We start from the raw sequence: 18,501 nt of genomic DNA on the forward strand, positions 1-18,501 counted from the left end.
AGAGTCAAAGACAAAGATTAATCTGTTGTCTTTTTCAGTTCCAAGGACAAGACTTCAAGTCTCTTGGTAGTACAGTCTGCCTAGTTCTGTGTATTACACAGGTTTGTAGGAAGAAAATAGTTAACACTTAAAACAATGCTCCAGAATTTAGTCTTAGTGAGTTATCTCTCATTTCATATAACATTGGCCCCAAATTAGATTCATGATGGGCAATGAAATAAAAAGATTTGCACATACTTAGCAGTGATGATTATTTTGTAGAGATCAACTTTGTCAAAAATGCCACCATGCTTAAACTGATTAGGTTGTTTCATTAGATCTTTTTTTTCAGTCACATGTAAATAAATTATGATGTCACATCTGTAAATTTAACTTACTGCAAACTAGAAATTCTAAAGAATATGAAAATGAATATATGTATGTGTATGCATGACTGGGACATTGTGCTGTACACCAGAAATTGACACGTTGTAACTGACTGTATTTCAATTTAAAAAAAAATAGAAATTCTACTGTTAAACATTTACTAAAGTATCATTTCAGCAAATTTCTTCCTGTGGGGAATAATTCAGTTTTCTCACAGGCTGCTTGAATACCAGGAATAGGTAAGGAGGCCTTTATGTTCAGTGGCCAGAATTCTCAATACAGTGAATATTCTGGGCTATAATCTAAGTACTGTCTTTGTTGATAATTTAGATCTTAGTATTAAAATCAGCTGATTACCTGGGTACAGTCTCTAAAGTTAAAAAAAATTCTGTTAAGCAAATTAAAAAATACTTTTTATATGGAGAAGTGATTTAATCAGTATTTAAAACATTTCCTTGACATTTTCCTTTTAAGTAAAAACTGAATGCTCTTAAAACCAATTTTTATTTATACATGAAAACAGTATATGGGTAGTTTCACTTGACAATATTTTGTTTAGCAATATGTTTGCTGAAAGGATCAGTAACTTCTTTAACCTTAAGAAGAGATTAACCATGAGAAAACTGACAATTATCTAAATACTTTGCCCCAAGGTCTGTATTGTAACCAACAAGCACATCTTACTGCTCGCCATGCCTGCTGGGTAAAGCTGCGTAAACGCCATTCATTTTTTATTCATGTGCCTCAACAAATGTTCATCTCTTTCTATGTATGTAGCGCTTTGTTAGATGGTTAGGATTTAATGACCAGCAAAAGTTCACATGGCTTCCACCCTCTTACAGTTTATAGTCTAATTGGGGGTTAATAGATGTAATTAAATAATCACACAGACAAAAAAATCATAACGTAGTACAAAGGTCTATGGGAGTCTGTGACTGATGGCCAGCTTGGGTTGATCTAATCAGGGAGATCAGGGACTGCTCCCTGAGAAAGTGATGCTGAAGACTGAGATCCAAGCATGAGTTTGATTAAATAAAGAACTTACCAAGCATGTATAACAGCACTGACATATAAAGGCAAATAACCAGACAGAGCATCCACACCAGAGCTGCTGGAGCAGTGATCTTGGGGAAACTCATGCAGTCAAGATAAGTAGCAGGTGTGTGGGTCACCTGCCACTCATCACCCAGCATCTGCCAGGGCTGGACCACCGCTGGGAAGAGGGACCCTGGGCCTTGAGTTCCGAGGCTTTTGTACTGCATGATTTGAGAAACACCAGTCGCTCTTCCAGTGTGAGATCCAGGGCTGCTGTACAACAGTAGTGCAGCTTGGCAGAACCTTGGCACAGTGCTTTTGCTTGGGTAGCACCAGACCCTCTCCGGGTCTAGTTCAGGGGCCACTCTAAGCCTTGAAGTTGCTGAGGAGTGATTGCCTAGAATGCTGGGCTGCAGCCAGTTTCCGACAGAGCTTGGCAAGAGGCTGTTGCCTTTTCTAGGAGTCCAGCCCACCAAGACTTGCTTAGCCCTTCCTCTCAAGCATCCAAAAAAGTCCTTTGGTAGAAGAGAGAATAGTGGGTAAGGGGACTGCCTCCACTGTGATGGGAGTGAAGGTAGTGGATACTGCACCAGAGACACATTGATTCTCTGGAGGTGCCTTGGGATGATGAGGCTCATGTCGTGGCCAGTTTGGTGAAAGGATAAAGAGAGTAGAGGACACTGAGGAAGTGAAAGGGTCCCACCAGTTTTCAGTGAAGATTATTGTATATCTGCCAAAGACAATGACTTCACATTTGTACTGAACTCCGCATTTTTTAAACTCTACCTATATCTAATTAATTTAAAGGAGAACTATTGCATGGTCGTATATGATGAAAGAAATGGGAGATTAGAGAATCTGTTCTAGCTGCTGAGAGAGCAGATCTTAAATGTTCTCACCACAAGAGAGAAATGATAGTTAGGTGACAGATGGGGTGTTAGCTAAAGCTGTGACGGAAATCACTTTGCAGTATATACAGGTATATATCAAATTATCATGTTGTACACCTTAAACTTGCACTTGTTGTATGTCAATGATATCTCAGTAAACCTGGAAAATTTTTGAACAATAATAAGAAAAATTTAACAAATAAATATATAAATGAAAGAAAATCTGCTCTGTCAAATACTACTGGCCATTTCTGGCTAGAATACAAGACTGGCTAGCTTTGAAATGGAAGCTATAAATGGATCAAACTTTCCTAATGCTCAGATGAGCTAATGGATGAAATTAAAGTATTGATGAATGTGTTTTCTTTTTGACATTTGAGGGGGGGCAGTAATTAGGTTTTTTTTTTTTATTTTAATGGAGTTCCTGGGAACTGAACCCAGGATCTCATGCATTCTAAGCACACACTCTTACCACTGAGCTATACCCTCCCCCCCATATTTTCTTTTTGAGATAACAGATTGTTTTATGAATGTATTATGGTTTAAGTGAAAAGCTTTTAATATCTTTTAAAGTGTTAATCTTTTAAAATGTAGTTCTTTTAATCATAGTCCTTTAAAAACCTGTTTAGGGGACTTTCACATAATAGTAATCAAATTTACTTCTAAAATATGCTTGGCAAATTTTTTCAGTGTGATAGTTTGTTCTTAGGTGTGAGCATGTCTGTTTGCTTAAAACACTTTATTCTGCTTATACAGTATGTGATTAATTTTCCATCGGCTTTAACATATATTTAAACCACTAAGTTCAGGTTTTCCTACTGAATACTGAACTATCTGCATAAAAGTAGGAAATTTCATGGTGAAGAGGCAAGTTGGCTCTCCAATTAAAGAATAATTTTGTAAACCTGCTTAGTAACCATAAATCATACTTTTGTACTAACTGCCATTCTTTGAAAACCAACTAAAAATTCATTTTCTTAACTTTTTCAAGACCTTTCAGTACTTCTCTTATTCATGCTTTTATGTTTCCAGCCTTTCTGTGATTATCTTTTCCTCTCTTTCTGTCCCTCCTCTTGCTTTCTGAAGCCATATCCCTGACCCTGAGGATTATGGTGGCTCTCCTGATGAATGGTAAGCGGCATGGACCTTTCTGTCCCATTGATCCCTTTAGAAGGTTTGCGTTGTATTGTTTTGTTAGACACACATTTCACTACTTTTGAGAAAAATGACTGATCAGGTAGGGTGACAATGCTGTAAAGTATCACTTAAGAGCCACTGAATATCTCTAATTTCCTATTGAATAACCTTTAGTCATTTTATAAACAGTAAGTTCAAAGTTTAGGCTTCCTAGATTTTTATAGAGATATGTATCTGTAATAAAATCTGTAATGATCAACTGAGAGTCCCTGAGCTGGCGACTACCTAAGATTTCAGCTCCAGCTCCAGAAATGCTCTTGTTTTTTTAGCTCAGCACTGCCACCTTCTGCCACTATTCACATACTCTGCAGAGCTACAGAAAGATGCTACTAAAACATGCCCACGCAGTGGAAATTTCCTTTTACCTTTCTTTTCATTAATTTACTAAATCTGTTTGGAGGCTCGAAAATGAACATTTTTTTAGTGAAATGCCTGGAACAAATGTTGGAAGACTATGCTAGCAAGGACTAGAGTTAACTGGAATATAATTAATTTTAGAATTATTTAATATGGCATTTACTGAGCTTAATTTCAATACTTAATGGGTTTTTTGTCTAACCTCAAAATCCCCCCATCGATTTACATATTCATTTAGAATAGTATAAGTTTATTTTGATAATTCATCATGATTTTGTGACAAATGAAATAATCAGAAAACAGTTTCCTTTAATGCTGGTAACTGTAGAAAACATGTGGCTTTTTATGTAGTTAAATTTCTATTTTCAGATTACACGTATTTTAGGATAAAGCTACATTTCCAATATACATAGCAGTCCAATAACATCATTCAATATTTTTCAACTTGGATTTTAATAAAGTGGAGATTTGGTAATAATTTGCAGTAACCTCATAATACCTGGAATTAATGACAGAGGCAGCTGTTTGGTTCATGTGATAACTGATGAGTCATTACGCTGAAGCTCATTGCTTGGAGTGTCATATATTTCAATACCTACACACAACTGGATAATTTTTAGTAATTTTTAAATGTGCCAGAGCATCTTACTGTTGGTGGATAATTCAATTTAATGATGTAGATATTCCCTTTTATCTAATTTTTTGAGAATGTAGTTAAAATTTTGACTGTATCTTTTTACTTGTTGCTTTTCTGTAGAACTAATGTAATTCTGTTAATTTGAAACACTGTTCGTGAGTATAGAATTAATACATATCTTTCTAAGATAATTCATTTATTCTTAAGAGAAGGAATTGACCTTCATATTTTTATTCAGATTGGATGGAAATGTTAGAAATTGTTGTTTACTCAGGTCATTTAAACAACCTCTATTGAAAGTAGGATATTTCATGATTTTTATCACTGTTGGAAGGAGAGGATGCTATTTTGTCTGTTTATAGGTTCTTTTTGTAAAACATCCTCTCGGGAAATTTGATATTCTAAACTAGGTAACTCCAGATTTTAAAGAGCCAGCTTTTTCACAAATTATTTGTTCAGTTCCTCTTGCAGTTATGTATAAACTTAGATATTAGTAATATTTTTAAAAATAAACACTAAGGAAGGCTTTTGCCAACTTATTAATAAAGTGAGCTGTATTGTAAATACATACTTGGATTCTCCATCTGTCAAAGAGTTACCTTCGTGCAGTTAAGATGAAGGAACAGATAGTACCTGAACTTCTGCTGTGTCCTGGGTCCTGGGGAGTTGTCAAGCATGCATACTTCGAATTCTGACCACTCTCGTTCACATCTGATCCTCTGGATACCCTTGAACCAGCTACCTAATCTCTCCTCATCTGGAAGAATGTAGACATCACAGGGAGGTTGTGAAGATTAAATGAGTTCTGTTTTTAAAGTGCTTAGAATAGTATCTGGACATAGTAAACTCACAGACTGTTAGCTCTGATGTCTCTCGCTTAATTCTTGAGACATATTTGAGGAGCTGTAATTGGCATGACCATTCTAGAGTTGAGGAAATTAAGGCGAAGAAGCTAATAAGTAACTTGCCCCCAAGTACACAACCAGTAAATGTGGGAGACAGAGTTAAAACTTCACTCAGCCTCCTTATAACATAGGTGCTGGTTATATTACGCCCCATAGATGTTAAAGAGCTTTAAAGAGTGTCTCTTCTCTCTTGTTTTGTGAAGGTAGCAAGAGCAAGTAAAATTTAATTGACCGACTTGAGAAGAGTTAACATGGGGTGGAGGAGCGGACATAACTTTGCACAGTCCTAAATCTGGCATCTGCCCAATCTGATCCAGTTGGTTTCATGTTGCCAATGAAACCAAGATCAAAAGTGTGGTCCTGGTTGAATCCTATGCTCCAGGCAGCTGGCCATATCTTCATGCCACTGGAGAGTGCAGATGACTCTATAAATCCAGGATCTGGATGCTTATTCTTGTCTGACCGTCAGCAGCTTCACCTTTCAATGTGAAGTTCATTCAGTTCCCCAGATAAGACCTGTGACCCGTACTATTTCACTACCCTGCTTGCACCATATTTGCCACAAAAATACCAAGTTAAAAAAACACATGATGTTTAACACTTAAGTGTATGTAGATTATTTACCGTTTTTACATTTAGTCAAATTTGAAGGCAAACCTATAACATAGTAACACTTTCAAAAGCACTCTCTTGACATTAAAAATAATTGTGTGATGACGGTAGCTCTACTCGCTTAATCTATTAATATAAATAGTTTACAGAGATGAAATCATTTCCTAACCAGTAGCCACTTACTCCAGAATTGATATGATTTTCTTATTATTGCTGACATATAACCTTGCAGGTTAATTCATTTCTATTAAAAATCTACCGTTCTCTAGACAGATAGTTTCAATATTTAGGGGATTACGCAAAAAAATCTGCTTATCATCAGCATCCATGTGGTCCTAAGATATGATTATTTTCCAAAACTATATATTTTATTACCATTTTTTTCTTTTTCTAATTTTTTGGTGGAAAATTTCAAGCAGAAACAAAAGTAGACAGATGTACTCATTCACTCGCTCAATAGTATGTACTGAAAGCCAGTTTCATCTATATTCCCTCCCGCTATTACTTTGAGGCAAATCTGAGATAATGTATTATTTCACTTTTTCTTAACTATTTAATATGGTTCCACATTATTCCTTTCTGACAGTCATTGTTTTTTAAGTAAATGATAATGAGGGTAATTCTCTGGGAGGATTACCTTAAATTGTCCTGTGTTTAGTCATTTCACTGTGATTTTTAGTATTATCACAGTATTAGTGGATAGTACCATTTTCTGTTTTTATTTTCCCATTTCATTTTAGTCTACAATTATGTTTGGAATGAGTGGTATTTCTTTATTCTACTGCAACAGCTAGGCTCACCAAAACACTCTTCCAGCTGCAACTATATAGCAATGAGATTTAACACATCCAAATTAGCGTTAGTCTTCAAAGTAGTCACTTTGACAGGTAATTTACATATTCCAGTGAAGCAGCTATTTCCTAGAATGTTTTTGGAACTCCTCTTTTGAACCTGCCCTCAGAAATACTTTGAACCACACAGAAAAGCAGATGTCATTACTTTGGTCAAAGCCAGTGTCTAATGAAAATATTATTATTAAATTCAGTCACTTACTCATGTTCTTGGACTTCAGTGGACCTGACTCTGAATAACAAAATCATTTCTGAAAATTAAATCTCCCTTTAAGGAATTTTGACTTAGAACCAGTGGCGCCATTCAAAAGCAGAAAGTGCAGATCCTTTCCAAAACACTGCTTTCGAGTTCCACTGCCTTTGTCTTCCTGTGTGTGGCTGTGGGTAGTATGTATATGTATATAATGTATACATTTGGTTTTTATGTAGGATGTGTGATGTATTTCAGGTGGCCGACATGGATTGTGTTCTGATTCTTAATTTTTTTAACTTAAATTTGATTTAGTTTTTATATTCCTAATGCATTCACATGTTACAAATACAAAGGAGGTAAAGAGGGGAAAGTTTCCCTTCCTTCCCTGTTTTCAACCCTCCACTCCCCCTCCTGAAGGCAGCCAGTGTGACCCGTTTCAGGTGTATCCCTCCACGGATACATATACGTGCATATATTTTTTTCTCTCATGTTTTTACAGAAAGTGAAATGTACTATATACATACTGTTTTTTTACCCGCTTTTCCTTTGACAGTGCGTAATGGAGATTTGTTCATATTCCATGAAGAGCTTCCCATTTTTTGATTAGTGTTCTGTTATGTGGATGTACCACAATTTTTTTTAATCAACAACCCTGATAAAACCTTTTAATCTTCTGCTATTAAAAATGTGCTGAAAAGAAAGAATTTGTACATACAGTATTTTGCACTAGGTAGTATAAATTTCTCGAACTGGAATGTTTGGATCAAAGGATTACATGCGTTTTAAATTTTGAAAGAAATTGCCAGTATCCCTTTTTAGAAGTTGTATTGAGTTCTTTTTATTTTATGGAAATTAACCTTCATTATAGGTGTTGGAAATATTTTTTTCCCAGTTTGTCATTTGGCTTTTGATTTTGCTTGCAGTAGTTTTTGCTGTGCAGAAATGTTTTAGCTTTATGCAATCAGATTTATCTATTTGTTTTGTTTTCTGATTTATGTATTATACTCAGGCCTTTTCTATTCCTAAATTATTTTTTGAATTTTCTTATCTCTTTAATACATTTAGTAAGTCATTCATCCATTGGTCTAAAATTAAAAGTATGGATTGAACTTTTTTTTCTGATGACCCTCTTGTTGATATGATTTCATAATAGTGTCATATACGAAATTAACTGATACTGACTAAGCCATATTTATTCTAATTTATATTTATTCATAAAATTCTGAATTTTCTCAACTTTTATTGCTGTGGGTATTCTTCATTTTTGGTTGATCAGGAAATAATTATTTACAGTGTAATAGCTTTGAAATCAGGCTGCAAGAAGCTGCAAATTACACATTGTGGGTGTAACTGCCCATCTTTCTTCTTACCTCAGCATTACACTCCCTGCCTTATTACTTTTTGCAAAACCCCACAATTTCTTAGTCTCCTGATGAAGCAAAGTGTCACTTGAAAACGTCTATGGAAAATTTTAACAAAATGTGCATGTTGGCTTGCACTTTTATGTGTGAGCAGCTTGCAAATTCGTATAGTTACTGGCTAACAATTTAAACTATTTTACATTTAATGCAGTTGGTTCTTATTTTAAAATGAGCTTCCTAATTTTATCTGTTTGCTTTTACTAAAGGGGAACATTTTGTGAGATTTTGGAGACGGGTGGTGAGAGCTCCATGCCTGAGCTGTCTAACCTGGGCTATGTGATTAGCAGATGTTGTTATGATCTGGGAAAGGATGCCACTTTCTGGGAGAAGAGTTACTTAGCATCACCCCTGTTAGAAGTCTTCATTAGTGAATAAAGGGCAGGATGTGCATGTAAATATTGCAGTTGCATACCTAAGGTCCCTATTTGTTTATAACTACATTTGCAAGTTGTGTCAGTTGTGGTGACTGTGATTAATGAAATGAAAGAATTACTGGCGAGATTAAGAAGATATATCTTCAGATTTATAAAGGCTTTTAGTCTGGAATTCTTTAGAAGGAAAATAGACCTGCACATGCAAGATGTGACTGTGAATATTCCTTGACATTTCAGTTTATCTAACAAAGAGGTGGGAAAGTATAACTAAGACTCATTAATGAATATGTTTTAATAACAGGGAGATTTTTATGGAGCCCTGAATAATAAACTAGTTTATTTAGCATATGGGCATTAGTAGTATTCTTTGTAACCTTTAAACATTGTGATTTAAATCTTTCTGGATTATAATTATTTAGTATTAACACAATTTTTTTTCTCCATGGATTCTGAAACTTCCTTCTGTGCACAGACGTTTAGATCTGTATACTTTCACTGAACATTAAAAAGTACACCCTTGGAGTTAGACATTTCCTCTTAAATATTCCTTGTCTTTCCTTTGAATCTCAACACTGATATTAAATTGCAAGGCCATGAGATTAGTAGTAGCCTGGTTATAGAGGTAATTCTGACTCGATTTGTTTCTTGTAAAGTTCATGTTTGCTGATCTGAAGACAGCCACAACACAAAACCCCATACACTTGTTCTTCTTATATACATATACGGAATAAATGTGCTATGTATGTAAATATATCAGGTATTTGTTAGTGATAGATGTTGATAAAATAAGTAAACAGTTGATTCATATTTTTATGTTTCATATGATAATCATGTAGTATCAGTCATTTCAAATAAAGATTTCTCATGGCTAAAGTAAAAGAATTAATATTTTTATAATAACTCCATTAATTCTCAAAATTCTTAAAACTTAATAAAGTTGAAGAAAAATTCAGCTCCAGGTATTTTAGCAGTTTGTTACATTTTTAAATTAATTTTTTAAAACTTCATGTGACTACAACATAATTTTACTCCCAGAAAATAAACTGTAAAGTACTATTTTTCATTACGCTGCAAAGGCGTTCACATTTTGAATGTTGGAAAGTATTTTATGATTCAGTCATGAAATCTGTGATGTCTCATCTAGAAATGCAAGCTAAATTATATTTAATCTTTTAAGGGGTTTTCAGGCATAATGATTTATTTTAAAAGTAAGTTACAAATAGATCAGTGGGCTTGTATAAATGAACCACGTTTGCTCCATTTTTTTTCCTTTTAGGCAGAGCTCACAGTTTGGAGATGAAAAAACATTTAGTGATTCATCATTGCTGGAAAACCTCCAAAATAATCATGTAAGCAACATAAAACTATTAACTTTTCATTAATAAATGAAAGCTAATGAGTGTTTCTCTGATTATCTTCCATGTTTATATATTCCTTCTTTAGTTTCATGATCATTTTTAATAATTATCAAAATCTGTTGCTAAATTCCTTTTACTTGGCCAACATGAATTCATGGTTGTTAGAAATTTAGTTGTAATATTACCATGAATATTCTGTCTTTTTAAACTATTTCATATTCTAGAACTCTATTTGTATGAAACAATCATTGTTAATTTCAAAATATCTGTAAAAATGGATTACCTGCTCAGAATTGTAGGCCAGTGCCAAACGTACACAGTAAGCACTTCAGACACCTGCCACCCAATGTGAACATGCCACCTGTGAAGCTACTGAAACTTATTAAAATTCCATCAGATCAGATGATATGGTCTCCTAAGTTTAAACCCCAAACCTTTTTCTCATAAGTGCTTCAAGCCTAGTGTGCCAAAACTTGAACACATGCTCATTACCCCGAAACCTAATCCCTTCCTAGCAGCGGTAGATTTACCCACTGTGCCCAGGGTGGGGCCCTAACATTGTGTTCATATGGGTATTTTTGCCTTCAGCAAAACATGAGCTTCGAGATCCACAAAACCTAGATCTAGACCCACCTCTTCCCTCTGGTGCTCTCAGCTTCAGTTAATTGCACCATCACCTCTCTTATTCCTCATTCGAGGACCTTAGGGTTGCTCTTGATACCTCCTTTCCCTCTGTGTCCAGATCTGTGATGAGTCACTGCGCCCTTGTCAGTGTGACTGCTAGAACATATCCTGAATGTCTGCTTCACTCCATTCTCACTTGCTCTCCCCTTGTCCAGACGAACAGTGCGCTCCAGGTGAATTACCACAGTGGTCTCCCAGCCATTCTCCGCGTTTCCATTTTTACCCCCTCTGGTTCTTGTTACACGTGGCAGGTGGAGTGAGGCCGGTGGAAATCAAGTCCCATCACTGCCCTGTTTAAAACCACGCTCTGACTTCCCTCTCCAGTTACAAAGTTATGTCATCCGCCCCTGCCTAAGGCCCCACCCTCACTAGGAGCCACACTCCTTTTCCTTCTTCTCAGGCCACACTGGACTTCTCTTTTCTCACACTTCCTTCTTTCCTCTTTTGGGGCTTTTTCAGTCGTGTCTGATTCCTGCTAGGTGGAGAACTCTGCTCAGTGCTTCACGATGCTAAAACCTCATCAGCTGGTCTTGAGAACAACCCCAGACTGGCCCAAGTCACATTCATGATATTTACACATTCTCTCCTTTGTAGCCCTTTTCACACTAAAATAATACTTGTGGACTGTTTATCTGTGTTCTGTACTTTCCCCACAAGTCGAAACTTCACATCACAGGGCCTGGTCTATTTTATCTGTTGTTCCAGCCTGAACACGGTTTTTTCAGTTACTGTTCTGATTTGCTTTTCCAATCAGCTTTTTTTTTTTTTTTTTTTTTTGTCCAAGAGCATAGAGGAATATTTCCCCTTTATTAATTTGAATGACGTTTTTCTTCATCAGGAGCCAGACAAAAGATGTTTCATTTAAAAATCTGGCTTCTTGTCTCCTGTAAAGTCTGAGCTCCTGCAGAAAGCGTCCGCTTTTATGTCTTCCTCAGACTGTAGAATTCCAGGTGCAAGTGCTCAATCAAGTTTTTTTTATTAAGTAAAACATGTGTCGGTTAGGGTTGCCATTTTTGCAAAGAGAGAGGACAAAACAGTACTGAGGAATTCCCAGCCGTCATCACCCCAACCCAAAGTGGTGGAACCACAGAGAGGTTAGGTGCCTAAAATTTACATTAGAATTCAGGAACCAGGTAAATGAATATTTTAGAACTTCTCTCCTGTCCCCTGATGACAGGATCCAACCATATCTGTCTTTTTCGCTACAATGTTTCTATTTGACAAGACAAAGTGGTCTTGCATAAATGTTTGGAAAAGAAATGAGAAGGTGTAAGAATGGATGATTTCAGTTAATATTTTTCTTCATAATAGATGTTGACTTCTTGTCTTCTACACCCTCAATAGTTAACAGCCACACTCTTAATAGATATACATGAGGTAGTAATACTGTCATTAGTGTCAAGTCGTTTAAATGAAAAGGGATGAATTCTGTGTTCATTTCTGACAGCCAACTGCACCTATAATTTGTGAGTTTCTTACAATGATGGCCGTTTGTCACACAGCAGTACCAGAGCGAGAAGGTGATAAGATTATTTACCAAGCTGCATCTCCAGGTACAAATGAAGCAATTGTGATGTAATGTTTTGGTGGAAAATTGTTCTGAAATTTGAGATTGTTCAGAAAAAAATCAATTTAATTTGGTGAAATAAAATAACCAAGTTTCATTTTTTTAAATCAAAAATCTTATTTACTAATTAGAAAAACGTTGGTTTTCAAAATTATGTCTATGCTAAAATATATAACTTTGTGTAATTTTTGTTGTATGACACAAATTACATGGAAATTTGAATGACAAAATTCACACAAGTAAAAAATGGTACTTTTTAATATATACAAGCAGGCTCTCCCTTCTTCGTAAATAAGTAAGAATAAAGTGATAGTCAAGCTTTTGCACATAAGAAACTGGAAAAGGAAGGTCTGTTTGCCTGAACAGTGTGCATTTTGGAATACCAGCTTTGCTTTCTTCTTTTGGAAATGACCATCAGGGAGCCCATTGCATATTTATATGGATGAGCAAAGTTTTGAACATTTGAAGGGACTCAATGAAATATGTGTTAGCACAGTTATCAATGTTTAGTGTTTAGGCTTCTTTTCAATGGAAAATTGGGTAAGTAGTTCGTTTGATGATTGTAAGATTTCAAGAAAGAAAGAGCACACTTTGGAGAACTTTGTTATAAATGTTTTAAGCTGTATTCTAAACCAGCACCTGCAACCTTGTAGAATGTGCCAATTCCTAAAAACCATTAGGATGAATCTCCTGTCATTAGGATAGAGACTATGGAAATGTTTTCTGATCCCACACCCTACCCTCAGAAACAAGGTTTGATATAAATGGTGATGAAAGTAAATAATATATGATGCCATAAAGCGTCAATTCATTTATATCCATTTAAATTGCACCCTAAATAGTAGTAGTGTTAGTTTCTCTACATTCAGCATTTTAGGAGAAAAAGGGTGAAACAAGGCCATTTTGTCTCATTCATTTTTTTCCAGTTTTATTTAAATAATTGACATACATAACTGTGTTCCCTAGTACTTTTTTTATTTTATAACTGGGAATTTGTGCCTTTCACTGTGCTCCGATTCCTCCTTCCCCCTCCCTCCACCCTTAATAACCACATCTGCTCCCTTTTTCTATGAGTTTGGGTCTCTTTCTTTCTTTTCTTTTCTTTTTTAAATTCCATATATAAGTGAGATCATGCAGTATTTTTCTTTCTCTGTCTGACTTATTTCACTTAGCATCATGCCCACATGGTCTATCCATGTTGTTGCAAATGTAGGATTTCCTCATTTTTTATGCATTATTCATTTTGAGAAAAGTTCTCTAGAGAATACGCTGGACCAAGGGTTACATTTAAATTCTCCTTCTGAGATGTGTATGTCTAACAATGAGACCCAGTCTTCAGAAATCTGACTCTGGTGTCTGTACATGTCTCAGATTTGTAAGATCATTTTACTCACTCCTTTGGCATTGTCATATAATTTAAAAACAAACAGACTTCAATAACAGGGGCCAGAATGAAAAGAACTCTAATTCTTGTTAAAATTAAGCAGAAAATTCTGTATTGCAGTAACATATTTCTTTTGTTTTGGAGATAATTTTTTTTCACCATCTATTTGCTTACTTTTCTGTTCCTAAAACAGATGAAGGAGCCTTGGTCAGAGCAGCCAAGCAACTGAATTTTGTCTTCACTGGAAGGACACCTGACTCAGTGATTATAGATTCAGTAAGTTATTTATTTTTCAGTCTCTTTTTTATTAAAGCAATACATATGCATAGCTTCAAAGGTAAAATACTACCAAAAAGCTCATCATAAAACAGAGATTCCCTACTCTGTTCTCCCAAAACAACCACATTCTGTTCTTTTAGCTGTTTCTTCAGGCATTTACACATCTCACAGTTTTTAAAAATGTGTGATGGCTGATGTACGTTTTGATTCTTCAATTTTAGACATTATCTACTGACTTTCTATTCTGTTTTATTAAATGAGGAGTTATTTCTCTGGTGTCACCATCCCTTCCCAGTAGTATTATAATTATATTACACTGTTCGGTTAAACAAGTATTCAGACCCAGAGTTTTAAATGGGGAAAAGACTTGAACAAACATTGCACAAAAGAAGATATACAAATGGCTAGTGAGCACATGAAAAAACATCATTAGTCATCAGGGAAATGCAAATTACAGTCTAATGAGATGCCACTATGTACCCAGCAAAAAAGGGTAAAATTAAAAACATTGCAGCACCGAATGTTAACAAAAATGCAGAGCAAGTGGAGCATCTGTGTATTGCTAGTGGGTATGCAGGATGGTACAACCCCTTTGGAAAACCTTTTAGAGCTTCCCAGCACAGGTAAACACGCACCTGATCCGGCGGTTGTACTCACACTTACCCAGGAGAAATGAAGGCGTATGTCCACAGATTGATGTTTAATGTTCACAGCAGCCGTATTCATAGTAGCCAAAAACTAGAAACAAACTGAATGTCCATCTCGTAAGAGGATGGACAAACAAGTTGTGACACACTCATACAACGGCATATCTAAACAGGGCAACAAAAATGAGAAAAGAAATACTGATCCATCAACAGCATAGACAGATTTCAGAAACATTTTGTTGAGCACCAAAAGAAAAAGCCAGACACAGAGTGCATACTCTTTAATTTCATTTCTATGCACCTAAGATCAGGAAAAAGTGGTTTGTGGTGACAGAGTTCAGAATAGTGGTTGCCTCAGGGTCAGGGAGGAGATTAGAAAAGGGCACAGAGGAATTTATGGGATGAAGGAAATGTTCTGTGTCTTGACTGGGGTGGTGGTTACACCAAGTAAACCTTTGTCAAACTATATCATTTTCACTGAACTATATTTTAAGATCTATGTACTTTGTTATATATGAATTATATCTCATCAAAAAATTACTAGTGTTTATATTATTATGACTGTGCTGATAATCCTAGCAGAACATTATTGTATTCAGTATTTTTCTTTTTTTAATACTGTGTTTCCAAATATAAAATTATCACCTGAAAGTAATTTTTTTGTTTATTTCCTAAAGATAAATCTCTTATCTTTTTTCCAATTGCTTAATTTTCTGTCTACCTATTACTAGTTGTTCTGTATCTTCTTAGTGCACTTTTGTCAGTACAGTTACACCAGATAATCTGCCAGTGGGCAGTTCTTTCCTTGAGACATCCCTCTTGAAGTCCTCCATTCTCCTTGGCATGGGTCAAAAAAAAAATTTTTTTTTTGTTCAGAGACTGGCTTCTGTGGCACTTGGAATTCCTTTTGATTTTCTCGTGGTTTTGGACTTTCTCTCCCCTGGAAGTCAAATCTTCTTTCTTAGTAAACTCTTTGTGTTGATATAACACATTTTCTGTCAGTGTCATCCTACTGGAAAGGTGTTACAGCAGCAGAGGGCACAGTCGTGAAAGCCCTCAGGAAACCCAGCTCTGGCTCAGGGGTCGGGGCTGCGCCGGTGGACACTTGTGTCTCACGCATGGGCGTCCCGCTGGAATCGCTTTCCTGTGTCCCGGGGGATTTTCCTTACCTGTCTCCTGTGTTAGAGCTTCTATTCCCTAAACCTCATGTCTTCCTTGTTCTTGGTTTACCCTTGTTTTTGTGGAACACATTCTTTATTGGCTTCTTGAGAAAAGGGGCATGGGAAGCTATTTGTTTGTATTTTTGTTTATTTAGTCCTTTCAAGTGTAAACATTTATACTTAATCAGTAGTCCTGCTGCATGTAGAACTCCAGGGTGGAAATCGGTTTCCGTACGAATTCTGATTGCTCCTCCATCTCCTGGCTTCCAGTACCCCTCACTGAGAAGTCAGAAGCCATTGCAAGTCCAGTCTTCTGTGACTTACCCCCACCCCCTCTCTCCCTGGAAGGTTGTGGGACCTTCTTTGCCCCAGGAGTTCTGAAATTTCGTGACTGTGTACCTTACTGGGAGTATTTCAGCCCATTGCACTGAGCACTGAGTGGATCCTTTTCCATTGGAAATTGATACCCTTCAGTTCTGGAAAATTTTCTTGAGTGAATCCACTCATTTTCCTTGCCTCTTTCTCCTCTTCTCTCTCTTTTTAGAACTTGAGCTAATCTGAACTTTTCTGTCCTAGTCTTCATGTCTTTGCCTTTTTATTCTGCTTTTTTGGAAATTTTCCTCTGCTTTATCTTCTTAGCCTTCTATTGAGGTTTTTTTTTTTGTTTTTTTTTTTGTTTTTTTTTTTTTTCATTTCTGCTATCATATTTTTAGTTTCCAGAAGCTTTTTTTGTTTTTTCAATATTTCTTTTTTTAGTAGCATCCTGTTCTTGTTTCACACGTTATACTTATGTTACTTCGAGAGGAATAATGATAGTTTTTTTTATATTTTCTTTTTTAAAAACAGCTACAAGCATTTAATAGTTTAAATAAGCGTATAGTTTTTACTAGAATATAAAATGGTCTTAAACTGTCACTGTAGTTGTTTTTGCAGTGATTATTGTACTGGGAAAGCATACTTTGCTAAAGATTAAATACCAAGTTTCAGGTGTTCTTTTCCAGAGTTTCCCCTCCTCCACTTAGGAGAAAAGAGCAGCATCTAATTACTGCATCACTTGCATGTGGGATGTATAATAGACCGTGCCAGACCTTTGACAAGAGCTGCAGTATGCAGAACAAAAGGCCAGTCTCCTCCTTTGTCACCAAAGAACAGCATAGGACATAAATGTTAATCACAAAAACGGAACAACTGTTACGAGCAATTTTAATATTTCAAACATTTTCTTCACTTGCTCCATGGGTCCCCTTAAAAAGCATATACTGGCGAGTACAGCAATATTCCCAAGGGTATAAAACACTGCAGAAAGTTTTACGCAACCAGGGAGCCACAGCAATCCAGTTCCAATGATACAACAGAAAATGCCACATACAAAGCCACAACAGACCACTTCATCGTGGTGATGAAACTCAGGGAAGAGGCATCCAGGACCTGCTCACCAGACCCTTGTACCCATCAGGAAACCCAGAACCTGACACTCCACAGGCTGAAGTGGACATTTTCTTCTTGAATTCGCATTCCTCCAAATTGCTCTTACCTATTTTCCCAGAGTGTATTTTGGGCTCCTGTGTTGCACGTTAGTCACTGTCCTTGGATACCTGTAAATCTTTGGTTTTCTCATGGTTAGAAGTGAAGACCTTGAAAGCTGGTGAGGCAGGGGGTTCTGAGCATAAGAGGGTATTTGTCAACATCCGGCTTCACTGCAGGCTGGTCTGGTGGGATTCATGTGGAAGGTGGTAGTTAGTTGTCAGTACCTTTAGGGCTTTTCTTGGGCTGGTTGGGTTCCCCAGAGAGCCGTCTTCCCATGTCTGCCTGGAAAGGTCTGGTGGCTAGAATGTGGGGGACCGAGTAGGTCGGGGGTATTGGGTCCCAGCATATAATACGAATATAACCACAATGCCATGTCTTCAACTGTGCCAGTCAGTTTCTGGACAGAAGAACCTCTGTTTTACCCTTTATAGAGCAAAGCCTCTGGTCTTCTGCCAGCACGCAGGGAGAGCCAGTGCCCAGAGCTGCTTTTCTAGTCTTGCCCAGCCGTCCCAGTTGAGGCCCCTCCTTTACCACAATTCTAGAGCTATCTGGTATGCCACTTCCTTAGGCCCCTTAAGGATTATGTGACATAAATTGGGTTGGTTCTCAGCTTTTCCCATGACTGCTATAGCATTCGAAACTCCTCGTAGCTGCTAAGTTAGCCTATCTCATTGACCTATTTTCTAGCTTCCAAATTTTTAGTGCTAATGTCTCTTATTTTCCTGCCATTGCAAGTTTCTTTCTAAGGGTTTTTTGTAGTTTCAGTGGGGCTTTGGGGATGAAAATTAAATGTGTGTGTCCAGTCTTTCATCTTTGCCTGAGAGTGATTAAGTTCAGTTAAAGACGATGTATTTCAGAAGGGGCAGTTTGTTTGTGTTGACTTTTTTTACATTAATACTTCATGACTAGGGTTTATTTCCAAGAAGCTAAAGATAGTTCCAAGTCTATGTAATCACGTTTTCCCTTTTTTCATAGCTGGGGCAGGAAGAAAGATACGAATTACTCAATGTCTTAGAGTTCACCAGGTAAGACATCTGGTCTGGGGTCTGTATGTATG

At 36.6% G+C, this 18,501-nt stretch overlaps 1 protein-coding gene across 5 annotated transcripts in view; it reads left to right on the forward strand.

Moving 5' to 3' along the window:
* Positions 1–18,501, forward strand: part of ATP8A1 (ATPase phospholipid transporting 8A1) — a 214,562-nt gene that overhangs the window by 81,100 nt on the left and 114,961 nt on the right. For 3 of the 5 annotated variants that reach the window (XM_031435242.2, XM_031435239.2, XM_031435266.2), the window contains 5 exons: positions 3,378–3,422; positions 10,115–10,187; positions 12,328–12,433; positions 14,025–14,107; positions 18,420–18,469. In XM_031435242.2, the coding sequence (XP_031291102.1) occupies positions 3,378–3,422; positions 10,115–10,187; positions 12,328–12,433; positions 14,025–14,107; positions 18,420–18,469 (357 nt within the window). The remainder of the gene's footprint in view (positions 1–3,377; positions 3,423–10,114; positions 10,188–12,327; positions 12,434–14,024; positions 14,108–18,419; positions 18,470–18,501) is intronic. The other 2 variants (XM_031435256.2, XM_031435250.2) reach the window with 1 other exon arrangement.

This window comes from Camelus dromedarius, chromosome 1, assembly GCF_036321535.1.
Source record: "Camelus dromedarius isolate mCamDro1 chromosome 1, mCamDro1.pat, whole genome shotgun sequence".
In the NCBI taxonomy this organism is placed as follows: domain Eukaryota; kingdom Metazoa; phylum Chordata; class Mammalia; order Artiodactyla; family Camelidae; genus Camelus; species Camelus dromedarius.